The 19,111-nt window shown below is 35.1% G+C and overlaps 1 protein-coding gene across 2 annotated transcripts in view; it reads left to right on the top strand.

The window, feature by feature from the left end:
• Window positions 1-19,111, top strand: part of TLL1 (tolloid like 1) — a 127,244-nt gene that overhangs the window by 44,245 nt on the left and 63,888 nt on the right. For both annotated transcript variants that reach the window (XM_088056879.1, XM_088056880.1), the window contains exons 2-4: window positions 12,429-12,539; window positions 16,439-16,519; window positions 18,552-18,704. In XM_088056879.1, coding sequence (XP_087913005.1) covers window positions 12,429-12,539; window positions 16,439-16,519; window positions 18,552-18,704 — 345 coding nt within the window. The remainder of the gene's footprint in view (window positions 1-12,428; window positions 12,540-16,438; window positions 16,520-18,551; window positions 18,705-19,111) is intronic.

Here is a 19,111-nt window from a genome sequence, read left to right as displayed (position 1 = left end):
AGCTATATTAAATATTTGTACTTTCTCTGAGCTTGAAAGAAGCTTAGTATTTTCAGCATCTTGTGTAATTCCTATTTCCAGGGATATATTAAGAGGTTATTTAAGGTCACCACTGTGTTGCTGTCAAAAGACACAGCCCTCATAGCCAGCAGACCATGCTAGCCCAGGGTGAGCTGGCTAGAAACATCATGTTTGGCTCACGTACTTTGTTTCAGCTGCTGAATTGTACTGAAAGACATCTGAAAACACTCTGAGACTAATTTAGGCAGAAACATCTTTATTAATTAAGAAACAAATCCATTAAAAAAAAAAATTAATACTTGGTGTCTGTCTTCTCTGTATTCATGCAAACAGCAGCTGCAATTAAGGCTGTTGTAGGTGAAAAGGGAGAAGCGGTGTCTGCGTGTGGGATGGCAAATGAACCCTGGTACGCTGTTGCTGCTAACATATGGGCTGCTATTAGAAAGGAGCATGTGAAATCTGGTGGTGAGCAGTACAGAAGGAGCTGCAGTGGCTTAATGAAGGCAAGAAGAGAAGAATAATTGACGTGGAGAACAAGTTGGGATCTGTTATTTGAACTGGCCCTTTGGTGTTTCAGTTTGACATGCAAGCTAAAATGCCCTGTTAAAATGAGGATCAGCATGAGACTGACTTTATGGCAATAGAAAATCTAACCAAAGTATAACTGTTTGCTTTCTTTTGAGATTTGTGTAATTCTTGAACCTTCACATAAGTTCACATTTTACACCACAGAACAGTCTATATTTAAATTCATGGGACTCAGGTGTTTCTCACCATAGGATTGATTTTATCTTATTTCCCTTGTGATGCATCAGCCTGATAATCAGCTGCAAACAAGTAGCAAACTGCAAGTCCTTAGGTAAATCCTACTGTAAATATGCACAATTTAACCTAATCAATTTGTGGCAGCCTTGGGGGTGGCAATAGTGGTTGCAGCCTCACAGGTTTGGGGATAAATAGAGTCTTGCAAAGAAATGAGAGGGACAGGAGAAAGCTGAAGTTGTGTATTTTTTTATTGTCCTCTCCCCTACCTCCCCCACTTAAGTTCTGTGGATGACGCTTGAATTACCACCACGCCAAAAACTGAGAAATGAGTAAGTGTGGACTTGGCGCCATAATTCTCTTCAGAACAGGGAGGAGATTCTGCTGGCTTGCAGCAGAGTGCTTGCAAAAGGCTAAAACTCTTTACTGGTGAGAAACAAGGATTTAAAAAAGCTTTTAGCAGTTATGCTGAATAGTGCTTTTCAAGAGCAAGCAAATAAATGCAAAGATGAAATGAGGTTTCATTGTATCCATCAAGAGGCAAAATATTACACTGATGGAATAAGTTCTGTCTCAAGTATTTTCATGGCTAGAATTGCTCAGAATATTAGGCTATGTAAGAATCAGATGCATCAAGTATTAAATTCTACTTAATAACTTGGTATTTGGCATTGGACAACATCAATACTTTTCCACTGTACATTTACTGTCACCTCACTAACTCTGAGGATAATTTTTCACTTTCTCTTTTACTTGATGTGTCCAAAAAATAATCAGCAGCTGTGCAGAGTCTCCATGGGAAAATAAAACCCAACCACTTAAATTACAAATGCAGGGGGAGGGAGAGGGAGGAAACTGTATTCAAAGACAAGCAAGGAAAACACTTGTGATGCATGAGACTCATAATTTCTATTTTAAATGATTACATGAATTGGATGATACAGAGTTAAGGAATCAGGCTTCAACTTTTTAGCTTTATTGACTAAGATTTGTACTCTGGTACAAAAAACATGTGGTAGAACTACTGAATATGGAGACAGAAATGTAGAATTGCCTTGGTCCAATACCCAGAACTCACTGTATTAAGCACTGGATGACTGCCAAAAAAAAGAAGCATTAAGAGCTATTTAGTCTTTTTCCTTGTCTTTTCCACAGAGTCAAGTCACAGAATGATGTGCTAAAATATGAGATAGAATGACTTAAGTGAAGCTCATGACAAAAATGATGGAAACAGGAAGCTGCAGCAGATAATGAAAATCACTTCTGAAACCTATAATAGGGGTTTATTTATATAGAGTTTAATAATGCTTCATGTTTAAATATAAGATGATGTAAATGGAGCAATGTTTATTTCATGTGGTATGATGACAACCTTGATCCTGAATGCCAGATAATCCCTTAGATATGCACTTTCCTTTCTGTACCATTTGGCTTTCTGTATAAATCTTTGGTTGCATTTAATGATTATTCAGGATTTTCTGTTTTTGAGGTACTACTTTAGCCTACTTGGGATTTTGTCTGTGAGAAAATGAACTACATTTTTTTTCATTTCCCATGAATGAGTAGAAGGGGAGGATTTCCACATATATCAGTGCTGCTTTATTGTAACATTATTTTGACATGCTTATTCTGTTCTGATGCCAAGTTATAAAGAAAGTGTTGCTGTGGCCTCTAATTGTTGTAGCACAACAAAATTACTAGGGGAGTTCTCTCCCTAATTAATGAGCTCCTTCACTTCTACTCTATAGTAACAACCTGTAAAGCTAGAGGGAAGATGTTATGGTTCTGGAATTTCTTGAAGACTGGTATTGCCAAAGCCAGATAGCTTATCTAAGTAGCTATTCCTTTTTAAATTTTTTTTTGGTTGTTTCCTCTCTCCAGATGACTGCTGCTGCTGCTTCCCCCTCAGGGCTGCTGTGCAGCTGGCTTCGGCCATGCTTGTGCTGTCCTTGTACCAGGATTCTTTCAGGGGGAGCCATTCATATATGACTTGCCTCGGTGTTTGTGGAAGAAGAAAGCACCCAGAGAAATATGCTTACAAAGGTGTAAGACCAGGGAACTACTATTCTCCTGTACTGTATATAAATTTAATCCTTCATCTTATCAGAAACAATATTTTTTTCTTAATTTTGTAACTTAATGTCACTGAAAGGTTGGAATGTTAAATTGAAGTTGAGATCAAATCTGATTTGCCCCTTACCAGCATTAGTCTATTTATGCATAAATGTTTTATTAATTTTTTTTTTTTCATCTTTGAAAGAGATCTTATCCTCTGAAGTCCCTACAATTCAATACCTCAGTCTCACAGAATGGTTTGGAGGTTACCTTTCTTCTTTTCTAAAGTCTGATGATTGGAAAAGCATATAAAAGATTTTACCTCTATCTTTTTAGCTACTTAAACTAATCTTTTGACTTGTGCCATGCATTATCTATTAGCTTGTAATTCCCTTGGTTTGGTGCTGATATTCTGCTTTCTTGAGGTTTGAATGAAAATATCTGTGACTTCTGTCTTTGGGGAGGCCTCATAGCAGCTGCTGTGTCTGTCTCAGCCCTAACAGCTGTTTCTTGTAGGTGGCGCACTCAGACTGACAACTTTCTTTCCAACAAGGATTTTTCTCCATTCATCTATATGTGGCTTATTTTTGAAGTTATCAATTTCCCCATTATCTAAGTAAATGAAATAATTAAAATCTGTTATTTATTTCAGAAAAAAAAATATTTTTCTTTCCAGTCTGATATGTTTATGAGTTTTCAATATCTAAAAAAAGGTTACACTTTAAGAGTGATAATTACGCCTCATGGAGTCTTTCTTTTCTATTGTAAGAAAGCTTAGCAATATAATTAATTTTGTAGATCTTGACCCTAAGGCTATCCAGGATAATGGAATTTCTAAGTAAAATGAAGGTGAACATTATAGCATTGTAGTGGTCACACAGGACTAACTGGAGTAATTATGGCTGTTGTGATATTATAGATCTGAATTTGTCCCCTGGTGTATTTTTCTGGCCTCCTTAATAAAGTTACCTATAGCAGAAGAAGTCAGCATTTGCAGATGTCTGGGGACAGCAAAAAAACCCACATGACCTGTCAGCCTTCTTTTCATATGCCAGAAATCACAGTCAGTTATCACTAAATCGAAGTTCAGCTAATATGGCTGCAATGGTTTCTGCTAGGGGTGACGAACCACTTTTCTGGGAAGATGGAGAATTGTTTTCTCTACTTCCTCTGCTATTCAGTGGCAGAAGGAGTAACAGGCCCAGGAAATTATGGTTTTCTTGCATGTGGTTTCATATAAAGCAGGTCAGCATTTGATGTGGTAACAAACATTAGCTGTGATTGCCCTATATTTTTGGTACTCATGGATCTTCCCAAGAGTCACTTGTTTCTTGCTATGGCTTTCCTTTCAAAGTGGTCAATAACTGCTCTGCGGAAAGCCTCACGTTACAATTTATTTTTTATTAAGCTTCTATTTCTGTGTACTCAAAACTTGAAATAGTAGAAAATTACAATAAGAAATATTAATAGTAGGGTGGATAATTTGGTCTCCTTGAGATTATTTGTCTGTAGTTTTGTTTTGCCAATATCCGGCCTGAGGCAGTTATGAGTGGTGAAGAAAGTTCCCGGTGTAGCTGCTTGTTTTGCCAAGAGTGTGCAGACACCTTTACTGTTCACTGAGCAGTGTCCTCTGCCTTCAGTTCAGTGGTTAACCTATTATATGAGGAATCGATTTTACCAGTTACAAAGCACATGTGGTGTTGATGATGATCTTGCATAAAAAAGGAAAATAGTCGCTGAAAGTCAGGAATCTTGCCAGGTTGAGCAGCTTAACCAAGAACAAATCCTTTCACAGAGTAGCTGTTGCAATATTGAAGAGCCTGTCCTCAAAACACCTTGCAGTAATTTTAGGAGTGAAACTTGTCCTGGTACCTAAGATTGCAACTTCTGTCAGAATTGTCTTTGCTTTTTAAATTTTTTTTTAAAATTTTACTAATTTTAAAGAAATGTGAAAATTGTCACTATAAAACTAAGCAGAAGGAAAATGAAATTGAAAAAAAATCACTATTTTGAAATTAAGAACAAAGTAAAAATTGGAATTAGCTCAGAGTAAATGGATATCTGTAAATTGAGATTTATCTGTGCCATGAGGAAGTATATTTAGCAAATTAGTGCCCCCTTTCAAAGAGATCAAGCTCTACAGGTGTCTCTTTTGGTAAGTGAAGGTTCTACTCAGCTACAGGGTGTCACAATTATTCCATTTTCCTTATGAGTATTGCTTTGTATCAGAGGTGTTTCCTGCTTTGAAAAAAACCAGGGCATGCCCCAGTGCTGCATGCCACTCAACCCATAGCCCAGCTGCATTGTGCTCCTGTCTGGAATGAGTTCACTCTGCGGGATGGTGGATGGCTTTCCAGCAATTATTTCTCTTCTCCTACCTTTGGCTCTACAGCTGTTTTTGTGTCCACACAGTCAGGTCCTGCCTGGTAATTTTTCTGTCCTAGTTGGATCAGTTTGGTGGTAATTTCCTGGAAAATAGTGTGGAGTGGCTGTAGTGAAATGCTACATACCTCAGATGGGCTCCAGGAGTGTAACTTGGGAGCTATGATAGGTAGTTAGTTCCCTGTTGTATGCTGTTTATTTGCCCTGTCTTGTTCTCATTTTAATGATTTCTAATAAAAGTATATTGCACCTGAGTATCCCAATAGGGATGTTATCTTCATCCTTCCTATAAATGTGAGCACATGGTCAAAGGAAGGAAGCCAAAAGTGGTGTGCATGGGGAACACTGGGAAGATTTCTAGGGATGGATGTGAGACATTGGTGAGTTGCAGCTAATGCTGTCAATGTGTAAATAGTGTCAAAAGATTTGCATAAATTGCATTACAATTTGTTCTTCTAAGGCTACATCACTACCACATAGAAGCTAGCTGATTTCTGGATAGTTTTGTGTGTCCATGTGAGCTGTTGTCAAGGGATGCCACATTCAAAAGTATGGAGGAATGAATTCCTAGCTTGTGTACAGTCTGGAGATGTTTAAAGTACTCTGTCATCGTTGGTTTTTTTCTGATAGAAGTGGAAATGATACATTCCTTAGGGAAAATTGTTTTCTGATTGTGAGTTTGAAAAGTAGAATCGGTATGAGTGTTGATGAACTTGCTATTTTATATAATTTAGGTGGAAACATGGAAGCAGCCTGTCAGGGGCGTTGCATCTTTTTCAGGTATGCCCACGTGAGCTTTTCCAAGTATATAAGTTATCTCAGTATATATCTGTTATTTCCATGACAATTTATTAGAGTTGTGAAGATTTGGAAATGCAGCATGCTGAAAATCATGAAATAGGCTAACTCTTTTTTCATGTGTCTTTGAAAATCGCCTACCTTGGTCTTCTATTTCATGCTGTTAAAAGTTTCACTTAACTTCTCTTTTGTGTCATATTTTGTCCAATAAAAAGGCACATAGATTTGGATAATTATTCAGCACTTGATTAAATTAACTTTCTCTTGAAAGTTTTGTGAGCTCTGTATGGCAACATGGAAATTTATTGCACAGTTACAACTGAAGGTAGCACTTGTGATGAACAATGATAGAATTCAGGGAAAGGCATGCAATGTTAAGCCCATAGCTGTACATAAGATCTTTGGCTTTTTATTTGCCCTGTCTTGTTCTCAGTTTGATAATTTTTTTTTTTAAAAAAAGTGTATTGCACCTAAAAATCTTGGAAAGACTAAAATATTTTGAAGACAATGGCAGTACAGAATAAGGTGGGTTGAAGTAGTGTATGTTGCTTTTCTTGTAATGAGGTAAAATTGTCTTTACTTAGTTAGGTTTAATCTTTCCATTTTCTTTTCATATTTAGAGGCAGTTATTTGGGTTGTGAATGGGTTGTATGGAATAGAGTGACTCACCAAGACAGAATATAGTGCACATAGCTGTGTTGTTCCAGGGAAGTGCTCCATGACTCAGCTGTAGGAGAGTCTGCTAACTAAAACTGTTGTACATGTGGGTATAGATGAATATCTGCCCTGAAGCTGCCCAGCACACATTCTGGCACCTCCTACTGCATGATTTACTGGTCAGGCTTTCATCTTCGTTGGGCATCCCTTTTATGGTGGATACCCTTTAATGGTGTTAAAGGACCTCTTCATATTTCCTTGTTATGCCTTGCAATTCCTTAGTATTTCTATAAATATTTTCTGTTGTCCATTCTTGGCAGCTTCTGCAATGGGGATAAAGCACAAACTTTCTGTGCTTTTCATTCCCAGTAGCATACCAAAATTTGAGGCTTTGCTTTTGAAATGCCTTCAAGTATTGCCTTAATCCTTTTATTGATATCTTCTCAATATAGGAGTAGTCCCCTTGTCAAAATTCTGCTTCTGCTCACAGGGCAAGTTCACAGTTTACATCTCAGTTTGAGAAGGTCTCAGTTGAACATGTTTCTAGCCTGTGGAGTTACCAGAGCAAATCAGGTTCTGGGAATGGTTTCTGGGTGGTGTTGGGCTTTGCTGGGTAGCTGAGTGCTCCCGACCTACCTCAAGGTCAAGTTGGTTTTCTTCGGCTGTGGTGCTGTGCTCTAGGGACAAACACTAGCAATCTCGACTTACTTGCATTTTATGTTGTTACTAATACTGGTATGAATGCTAGCAGGAATATATTTTATTAAAAAAGTCTGCTTATGATTTTAGTTTTAAAAATAAATAATTGTTGGAGAAATTGCGATGAAGCTTGAAGTAGATAATTTTGTTATTGCAACTGTAAGAACATACTCCTTTCTATATTTTGCAGACTTGCATGTTAATTGTTATTTCAAATCCTAGAATGAGCCATCCTACTACATATTGCAGCCCTATGGTATTTAACAAATAATTTCTTTCTTCCAGACATTTTGAAAGTTGTGAAAGATGTTTTTATTCTCACTGTATATGCTCATTGACTCATACCATGTGTGTATGTCTATAAACACAAAATAGTTGAAATCTCTTTTTTGAAAATTAGTGTATACATTTATTTATGTTTCTTTCCTGTCCTTAATAGCATATTTCATTCCTTTGGAATACTGGGTATTTTCTGTGGTGATGTTCTTTTTGGGAGACAGTAGACTAGCACAGAGAAGTTTGCAGATGTATACTAATTATTTATCATGAAAAAACAGATCCTGATACAAGCAGTAGATCACAGCTGCAATTCCTGTGCATGACCTGTAGTTTATAAATAATCTTAATTTTCCTTTCTATTAATATGGTTTGTGTGGCAATATTAAGGTGTGATTCTCTGGATGGAAAATAAATTTTACAACCTACTTATTTTCCTGTTTGTTTTCATGCTTGTGAGCTGATAGGTTACAGGTTGCAAATTTAGCTGCTTTACATGGCAGTGTTTTGTCTTTTTAAATAAAATAATACCTTTTTGAAGGTGCTGTTTAACTGAATGCTGTTGAGTTGTGTGAAAGCAGATCTGCATCTGCTGGTTAAGTGTCTTTTCCATTTTCACAGCTCCACAAAAATCCTTCACCACTGTTACAGGAAAACATGCCTTTAGTGCATAACCAGGTTTTGTCCACCTTTCTGAAACAGATGAATGTGTTTTCTCTTGTTGAATTTGCGTTGGTGCATCATGTTGTGGCCATATAAAACAGAAGTCGAAAAGAAATAAAACCTAATTGGCATGAAATCCGGTATGACAGGGTATTGTTTTTATCAAGTAGTGAACAAAACAGTCCATTTTCTTTTTCTTAAGAACCTTTATAAAATAAAAACTATTTGAAATGTTTTCCTCTGCAATTAATACAGTCTCAGATTCTCAACAGATATTTCTTAAGTTTATTGTCAATATTGCATTTTCAAATTAAACAAAAAAACATCTGTTTTTGTGATCACTGAATAAATAGGATAAGAGATAATATGACACAACCTTAAATAAGTAGAGGTACATTAAATTCTGTTTGGATCACTTCAAAAGTTTTCTATCCATTTGTTTCAGTTTTGTTTTCTTGCCTAGTCAATTGACTATCAGATTCTTGTTAATTTTGCAGATGAAAAATATGAATTAAATATGTGTGAAAAATGAGTGAACAGCTGAACTGATCAAGTCTGTCAGAAGTTCCTTAGAGGGAGTTACTAAAGCTCTTAATCCTAACATGCTCTCAGCAAAGCCTTTAATATCATGCCTTGCATACCCAAACAATCCTCTGCTTACTTTCTGTAACATTAACATTGGTTTGTGACATGATGAAGTGACTTCTTCAGATGGTTTCAGGCCATAAAAATTTTAAGGCAGGAGATAATACTGTGGTCTTCTGTTGTTACAAAGCATTTTGACACTTAAACTGGCATTCTAAAAAATTAAAGGATGCTTTTAGTAGTTATGGGAGATAATTTTTAAACTTTTTTTTTGTTAATTCTGTTGTGATTGTGCTTTAGGCTTTGAAAGGCAGAATTAATATTCAGTGCAGACCTTTCATTGGAAAAAAGGTGTCATTTTAAAAAGGAGTTGTCAGCCCGCTTTTTGTCTCAGTTGTTGATTGCTTGGACTACACTGAAATTAAAGAACATCCAGTTAACTGTTGTTTCTTTTGCTAGGTAAAGTTAGATTATTTCAGAAGATCAGAGGTTTAGTTCAGTAGAAATAAAGTGACACTTACTAGATTGTTGCTAATGTTGAACGAGATAGTTTTGTCAAGGTTTCTGTGTTTTGGCATGTTTATTGCCTTCTGCAAAACAGAATTGCCTTGAGTAAAAAAAACAGTGGCCTGAAGAAAGTTCCAAACTTTCCATTATATTTTAATCAAATAATCTTATCTATTTCTGATGTTAGTGCTTATTCATATTTCTTTAGGATGTCAGAGAATGTGTCTGCTGGTAACGGTTATGTGACACATTTATCAGCACTTATTACATTACTGTGGTTATATTATTGGTAAACTCAACCTTGTCCTTGGTTGCTAATCCAAAACTAGCTAATACTCCAGATGTTCAGCAAAAATAACTTTTTTTTCCCCTTTCTAAGGCAACAACTACATACTGCCTGAACACTAAAGTATATTTTTCATATGTACACACAAAATTGGTACTTCTATGTCAGACAATTCACACAGATTAGTATTTCTATTTGTATTTTCATCTTTAAGTGAATGTTACCACAGTGAAGTGGTAAAAGTGATAAAGATGCATCACCAGGACTAGGGCAGATATTTACCAGGTTTTTTTCTACTTTATTATTAGTAGAAAGTTTGATTTGCCTTGAGTTTTCCTATTTCTACATCAGTATTACACACATAAACCAAAGTGATTTCTACTAATGCATTTCTGTCAGTGGGCTATCTTTTGCATCATCCATTGTTAATTTGGTATCTTCCTTTCATTAACTCCCAATATCACCAGGAAAGAAAAATGGCCTTGCTACTAAGCCTCAGCACTTCATTGAGTTTGGCGTGGGCAATCTGTGTGACCTCTGCTGGGGCACACTGTGTCTCTATAGACAGAAATGTTAATACTTTCTTCCTTTTACAACTTTCTTCTGTTTGTTCAAGTTTTCAGTCTTTCCATGTGCTTATACAGTGGTCCCTGTTATGAATAGCATTCAAGAGAAACCTCTAGACGGCATTTATAAAAGTAAATGATATTTAACTCAACCAGATGGAGACTTTCTTCCTTCACTGTTCAAAATCCTGATAATTTGAGATTTTTTCTTTTTCCTAGAAGCTTAAGGGAAAAGAGACCCAAACATCTTGAGCTGCCACTGGCTTTGTGTCTTGAATTGATGGTAAAACCATCACTGGTGAGAGCAGGCTAGCGAGGAATGATGTCCCCAGTGTGACCAATGTGAGCATGAGAACAGTGGCCCTTGGAAGGATAGTGTTCCACAATGTGCTAGAGCTGCCTGAACAGTTTCAATAATGGTCCCAAGTACTTGTGGTTTCTAAGAACCGTTTTCTTGTGTAAAAAAGTTAATTATGTGGAAATATTAATATTTGGAGGAGACAGGAAACGGTGGTTATATTTTGGATTGAAAATGTTAATTTTTAATTTCACTAATAATTTCATTATTAATACTGTGTAGATGACTGGGGGTATTTTAAAGGTTTTTTACAAGGCAGGCTAAATGCATTTTCAACATAATTTCTCCTAGTTGCCTTATGTTCAAGAAAAATAATGTAATTTGGAGGAGACAATACAATATCTTGGAGTTATTTAAAAATACCTATCTTTTTATTTAAGTAAAACCTCTTTTTTTAAGTGTATTTGATTCAACACCAATGAATGGGAACATCACATTCTGAGAAATGGCTAACTTTTGCAGGAACACAAAAGTACTGTGATGAGAATATTGTTGGGTGAGTGGTCTTTAAATTGTGATATAAAAAACAAACAGAAAAAGAGCATAATTAACAATAATGTTTATGATCCGTTTGAATGGAGGAAGACTGGAGAGATTGATTTGGTAACAGCTGGACTTTGGACTAGGATTTATTTGGGTGGAAATGAAGAAAGAAGTTTGCTGTTGAGCTGCGTAGAAACAACCAAGCAGTTAGTGATGTCTCCCTGGATGGGGGAAAGAAGGGAAGGATTTGAGGATGACACTGAGATTGAATCCAGGGATTTTGTGATGCTGAGGAAACAAAAAATAGAGCTATTGACACAGAGAGCAGGAAAAGCAGGAATTTGGAAAAAGATGATGAACAACCACTTCTGGCTCCTGTTAATTGGTGCATGCTCTGTTGACTTCGTTCACAGCAATTGAAAATATAGCTGTTGAGTTCAGCTTTAATGCTAAGTTTGAATTGGCAGGGAGATCTCAGGTTAAAATCTCAGCAAAATAGGGCCACTGAAAGTTTGAGGTTATAGATCCCAAATTCTTGGAAGTGGGATTGTATCATAGTCCACTGAGCTGTAGAGATATCTTGGGGAAGATGAAAAAGTGGAAAAGAAAAAACCTGAAAGAAAATAGAGAAAAAGAAAATTAAAAGAGAGAAGGAGAAATCCAACAGAAAGACTAAAGGAAGGTTAAAAAAGATTGGAACTTTGAAAAGTAAAGAATCTGAAGGCTTCCTAATGGTGAGATAAACTATAAAAGGAAAGCATGCAAATGAACTGAGAGGAAAATAAAAAATAAAGTGTTTTTCTTTTCTCCGTTTAACAGAAAACAGATGCACTTAATCATCTGAGCAAAACATAATGCAATATAGAAAGCAACTGAAACATAATAAAAATTCCTTCAAATAATTACTGTTTTCAGTAAGATGTTAGGAAATGTAAAGGTTGTGTTTTCTCAGAAATGTATATATTTTAATTCATACTTCAAATGCTCAGTGTCTTTTATGCTTTGTTGTATTTACATAGAGAAAACTACATGCTAGAAAAGTTAATAATAGAATGACATCACATTTATGTTATTGCATTTAGGTAATGTACAAAGAAACCAAATAGACTAAGATTTTGGAATAAGTTGTCTTTTACTAAGTAGTTTTCTTTTTTCCTTCATATACAAATATAGATCAGTTAGGAAAAGATGTGTGATATATATATATATATATATATATATCTTTGTTGTATACTTTCCCGAAGGTTGTAAACATGGCATTAATATTCTTCAGATTGGCTTTATTGTCCAAATAATTCTTTAATTAAATTGAGCTCTTTTTTATTTAAAGCTGTCTTTTGGGGAGATATTGCCTTAGATGATGAAGACTTAAAAATGTTTCAAATTGACAGGACGATTGACCTTACGCAGCACTCCAATGAAAGACTTGGCCATAATACAGGTATGCTATTTCAACCTTGTTTTAATTTATTTGTCCTGTTAGTCAATTCTGCCTAGAATGCAGTCTGTATTTTAAATGTGGGAAGACAGTATAATGTCTTGGATAACATTAGTTTGCACTTAGAGAAGTTATTAAACAAAGACTATAGATTCACTTTAGGGAAAAGAGAAGCAAAATATTTAATTTCATTCCAGCATTTCTGTTTAAAAACATCTTGTTGAACTGAGGAGCAGAAACTGGTAGGAAATGTAGAGTCTGCTCTGCAGGTGGTCATGTGGGAAAGGAAATTGTACAAAGCTTTGATTTCATCACTGAAAGTTCCTGGTAGCAGAGCCCAAACACACTATGGAGAACACATGTGGTATCCTGGAGGCAGAATTGGAAGTCTGGCATCGCAACCCCTCCTTTTGCTTTTTTGACTGTTTCATCCAGTTCTGTACCCAGACCTAGAAGAAATGCTAGAATGTGTCATCCTTGCTAGATTTGCCTAGTCTAAAAAACATTTTAATACACATTTCTGTGCTATTGTGGACACACAATTCATTACCACCAGGAGCTGCAATCTGATTAACAGAGGCAGCTGGATAGTCAGATATATAAAGAGATTTTATGTGTAAATATGTCTGTTTGCAAGAGAGAAAACATAATCCATGCCTAAATGAATGTCTGTCTAATGACTAAAAATATTTATGTTTTCAGGCTGTGATTTGCAAATTGATAACTGAAAACTTGTAAACTTTCAGGTTATGATACAAAAAAAGCCAACTTACTGAGGAAAAGTCTGGAAAAAATTCTATTAGAAAATGTAAACATTTATTATTGAAATTTGTTTTCTCTTAAGCATGATTTATGCGTGCCTGAACAGAGCTACCTTAATTTATTCCTGGTATGTGGAAAAGAAATTTTGGACCAAAGAAGCAATTTTGAATTTAAGCTTTCAATATTGATATATTTAAAAATATTTGTACTCATTCTAGGTATATGCTGTGATTAGAGTGTTTTCATGACAACTTGAAAATTTATTTTATCTCCTTTTCCATCCACTTGTTTTGCCGAAACAGGAAAACTTTTGATCACTTCTAGATCTGGACTGGATTTTAAAATGTTAATAGAGTTAGTCCTTTCTTATCCACTCCTCCAAACAAATAGTTTTAATTGCCTTTGAAGATAACTCAGATGCTAGTTTTGTTGAAAAAATGTAGAACAACTTTGGTCACTTCCCTTTAAAGTGGATGCAGCCAAGTGATTTCTTTGGCTTGCTGACTCCAGTTTCTTCTTCCTTTTCTACTTTTTAACTGCAAAGTTATTATTTTTTTAAATTGCCACACAAAAATATACATTTCTAAGCAGTTTTAAAATATTATTTAATATTCTATTACTTAGTTTTTACTTTCTTGCGTGTTTCATGATATGCACATTACCTTTTCTTGTGGATGGTATCCTATTCAGGATATTGAATCACCCTGTCAGGTATTGCTAATGTATTAGGATCAGTTTTTTCTACCTTCATTGCACAACAAGAGTCAATGCAATTGTGATGATCAGTGGGACTAAGCTTTAGAGAACAATCTCTCTTAAGTTAATGACTTCATCACTGCTCTCAGTGAACACTCAACATTCTTGATCTTTCCAAAAAGAGCATTGGAGAAGTCAATTTTACGCTTCACATATGTAATTTATTTTTCTAAATTTACAACATTCTTGATGTGTAAACTTGACATTGGTTGCTTTTCTCCCCTTAATTCCAAAAGAGCAAATTTCCAACTAGCTCATCAATATTAGGCTGCAACTGGAAAAGGAATAAAAGGAATGTTAGATATCTAATCTAGAAAACAAAATTTTAATCTTGGTTACAGATAACAATGACAATGAATTGTAAGCTTGATTTCTGAACACTTTCTGTTGTTGATTTTCACAGACTAAAGGTGACATCAGGTAGAAGGATTAGAGACTTGGTTGTAAACCATCAGGATGAAGTGGTGGAGTCACAGTTGTTTCTGCAACTCTAATTAAAATCCTGAGGCTCACAGGCTCTGATACACATTATGTGACTGCTCCTTTTTGTGAGGATTATCTGCCTGGATTTGCAGGGTCAGATAATCTGTGAGCTTCTTGGAGTATGGCTCTGTCATTTTATATTTCATTTTCTCCAAGCAAAATGCATAATCACTGTAAACAGAAACAACAATAAAGCTGATAACGTTTATGTGTATATTTTTGTAAGCCAAAGCTGTGAAAAGTATCCTCCTTATCCAGCCTGAATTATGAGAAGATGTAGCAAATAGGAGTTAAAACTTTTTTAGTCAATGTGGTTTGGCAAGGTAGCATATAAGACATCTTAGAGAAGAGAGTGAGAGACTTTTTCTTTAGTTTTTCACTAAATGAAATACACAGGCTGCAATAAGACAGAAATGAGTGGTTTGGATTTTTTTTTCCTAAAAATACAGCATAATACTTTCTTTAAATTACTAATGGATTCTTTAGGGGTTTTCTATTATGTTTGACAGTTGATGCTTCTAATGATTTTTTAGTATTTATTTGGAATGCTTAGCTATAAGCCTTTTTTTATAAGATGGATGTTAGCATGAGAGACAAATTAATGATGATCAATGTTAAATCCTCTGCACTTTATATTATACTTACCATGTAACTTATTGGAAAGGAATGTGTTGCTCTATTACCTCATCTATTTAAAATGTTTTTAAAAATTTGGAAAATTTTTCTCGAGGGAGCCAGCAGCTATGTGACAGTGTAATCTAAATAATTAGGCACATTGTTATTCAATGAGCAGCCACACACTCACTTGCCTTATATGGAATTTTCTCATCTGTAATATGAATTTAAGTTGCTGTTTAATAAATATATTTTCCACATAGGTATTAAAAGTTTTTATGGAAAGTTGTGAAAGGCCTTTTGAGTGGTGGTTGGAGGTATTAATGGTCTGTTTCTTTCTATTTTTTTACTTTTTCAGCTGTAAAAGTAGTTTAGAAACTGTCTTGTCCTATAACAAATAGCGACTTGTAAAATACAACCTATTGCAAACCTGTAAAATCACAAAACTTTCTGAGCAATTCTGAATTATTTAATTTAATTTAACTAATGTAGTCAGTGTTCTTGTTTCTGGTTTACTGGTGTTTGAAAAGCCACTTGTAGCCACAAAAGTTTTATTTCTGAAGGGAGTATGTAGCAGGGTGTATCCAGTAAATGCAGAAATGTGTTTTATTTCTGCAAATGGCATGGTAAAAGTTAAAATAAACTACTTCCTAGATTAGATTTTCATTGACTGCTGTAATCACACAGACATATATGTATATATACCTGCCAGGTCTTACTGCAATATACACCAGCGTGAGATGTTTCAAAAGCTTAAAAATGCATTGCATTTGCATGCTAGCAAAGATAAACAAATATTTCATGGCAAAATTAACCATATTAAGTTTGCATCAGTTTTGCTGGGTTGGTTTGTTTGTTTTCTGATGAAACTTTGGCTGTTTGCTTTTTCTCCTTCCTCTCCCTTGAAATGAGAAGACTGTGGCATGCATTCAGGAAATTTCTTTGAGAGTAACCCTTTTAGCTGTCAATCAATATGGCTCTGAGGATGTCAAGGTCACCAGGAAGAAAAAAGCTCCAAATAATAATTAGATGATGTAATTGTCATGACTTGCCTGAATAACAAAGACATGTTGGCTTACATTCATGGAATGCATATTAGAAAAATTTTCAGCTAATCATGTGTTTTTATTGAATTGTCAAGAATACTTTAAATGTTTTTATGAAAATTATTGAAGAATATGAAGCTTCCTTTAGGATGCCTCTCTAGGCTAATATAGTTGCTGTATGTGTAAAATTCCACATTTTTAACTTTTGAAAATTCTTTTCTTTTTTTTTTCTTTTTAAAGGTGGCTTTGGAGAGCATGGAATGTCAAAAAAACGCAGTGCCCTCTATCAGCTTATAGAGAGGATAAGAAGATTTGGCTCTGGTATTTTCACTGTTTAAATTAGCAAGTTGCCTGATGTGATAGTGTATCATGAACATTAATGATGATAGTGCTTTAACACTTTAAAGTCTTTCTGTATTGGCATAAGCAAATTATAAAATTATTAGTGCAAGAAGAGTAATGAAGAGATTAGCTCTTTGTTCTATTTTCTTTTCCATTTTCTTAGAGTTCTTCTTCCAGCATGAAATCTGAAAGCTAAACCACATATTTAATGTCATATTAAAAACTGCTTAACTTTGTTTTATGGCTGTGCTTACAGTTTTTGGCTTAACTAATGTCAATACAGTGTCTTTTCACTGCAAGTAGACTATACTGCAAAGCTGCTAATTTTGTTTGTTTCTTACTTTTTTCTGGATCCAGGTGAGGCATTCTGATGATTCATACTGTGTTTGAAGCATTTGTCATGTGTTATGCACAACAGACGTATTTTTATATAATCATACCCTTGTCAGTTTGAATGTAGCTTAATTGAGCAGCATATAGAAGTGGAATCCCCCTAATTCTGGCTGAGTTTACACTCTATATTTGATGCAAGAAAACATCACTTTAATGTCACTTCAAAAAAGAAAATATGTGAAACTCCATTGTAATTGCACCACATTGTGTTTATCAGAGCACAGTAACTGTCTTTGTGGAGGTGCTATGATATAAAACCTTCATTCTTTAATGGAGAATTAAAATTTTAGTATTGCATAAATTCTTATCATCTTTGGGTGCAATTTGGAATAAATTTCTTGCTTAGACCTCTAAAGAGCAGAGCACCAATAAAAAGAATTTGTAATGGTAAAATGTCTAAATAAACATGTGATGTGGTTCAGTAATGACTGCATACTAAGTGTAAAAATAGTTTTTCTGTAAAGAGTCTGCCTATGTTGCAGACACTTTGTGTGCAATTTGTTGTGTAATTCTCATTTACACACTAGAATTCCTGGTATAATTCAAGTTACATGTTGGTTGTCACAAAAGCAGGGTTTTTGTCCCACATATCAGAGCTTCATCCGTGCCTTGCGCCGTAGCCTCTTCTTCTCTTCCTATTGCTGCTCTCTCAGCCTTGGGGCTATGCCAACATTCCTTACCATGACTCTGCCCTGGAATCCTCCCTGATTCTGACATAGTCATTAACACTTCAGTGCAGCTGGTACTGCAGGGGATTCTCACAGAGGGAAAATGTGGTCTTCCACTACAGGAATAAGACATAAGGCTTCAACTACACTGAGTAGGACTTGCTAATCACCTTTCAAGGGATCCATTTTGCTCGACCACCCAGATCTGCAAACTAACTTGTAAACTGTTCAGAAGAAGCACCTGATCTGTCCAAGTCCTTGTCTAACTATCCTTATCCTTTTCTGTTCTCCCAGTAGGTTTCATCAGATTTAGAAAGATTCACCTGTAATGGGATGAATGATGGTAGTATCCCTGAAAATGGTAGACACTTTTTTCTCTTGTAAAGAAATTCCAGCCATGAGTAAAACCTACCCATGGGGTTCCAAATGTTAGTTTATGAACAATGTATGATTTATTACTGTCCATGCTTTACAGATGGTCATGCTTTTTCCAGATCATATAATAAAAGTGAAAGGGGTAGTGAATGTCTTGATTAGTTTGAGTCTGTCCAAAGGCTGTCATTGTCTGCTGGAAAAATCCTTGTTTATTTAAAAAAAAAAACCAGACCAAAACAAAAGCCAGAAAAAAAGAAATGCAAAAAAACAGCACCAAAACCACAGGGAGTGTGATTTCTTAAATATTTTATTAAATGAGGAAATTTAAATGCACTTATGCAGTGCACATTCTAGTTGATAAACATATGTGCAAGACTGTTACCCTAGTTATATTCAAAAAATGAAGATTCAGGCTTCATGTCTTAGAAAACTTTGTGATGATAGAGTGTCACGTAACAGCAATGTCCTACTTTGAAAGGGCATAAAGAAATCTGCGTTTGACCTGCTAGAAAATAATTTCTCTCTTTTTTCATGTGTGTGTGTGATCTCATTCGCTGTTTTAATTATCATTGCAGGTTTTGAGCAAAATAATACATCTAAAGGAAGAACTACCATAAAATTCTCAGGGAAAAATGAGAAAAATCGATTTCCCAGAGCTGCTACATCACGAACAGAAAGGATATGGCCAGGTGGTGTCATTCCATATGTAATAGGTGGAAATTTCACTGGTAAGCTTTGTGCTTTGTGTGAAAAGAGGAAAGGTAATTTTTTGAAATTGCCTTCCTTCCTTTTTTTTTTATTTTATTTTTTATTTTATTTTTTTGAAGTGAAATCGTGCTATGGAAATCATTAGAAGGGTTTCTGTTGGAACAGGCCTGGAGTACATCTGTTTTGGAAATATTAGTAAAACTTAATTGTTTTCAAAGGCAAGCTATATAATAAAAAAAGTATAACAGCATTTTAGAAAGAGAAAGCTCTATTTCTTTACCTAATATTTTTTGTTGTGTATTTGTTTCCATGAGCCTAAGTAATGAAATCTCAAGGAATGTATTTTTTTTTAAAGCAGTATATTTAGCACAAGAATATCTTCAGTTTAACTGGTGTGACATGTATTCTTCAAAACTGACTTCACTTA

Source organism: Pseudopodoces humilis, chromosome 6 (genome assembly GCF_049639895.1).
Source record: "Pseudopodoces humilis isolate 2021_Gansu_Grassland_sample_001 chromosome 6, ASM4963989v1, whole genome shotgun sequence".
Taxonomy (NCBI): domain Eukaryota; kingdom Metazoa; phylum Chordata; class Aves; order Passeriformes; family Paridae; genus Pseudopodoces; species Pseudopodoces humilis.
This window is presented reverse-complemented; position numbering and strand designations above follow the sequence as displayed.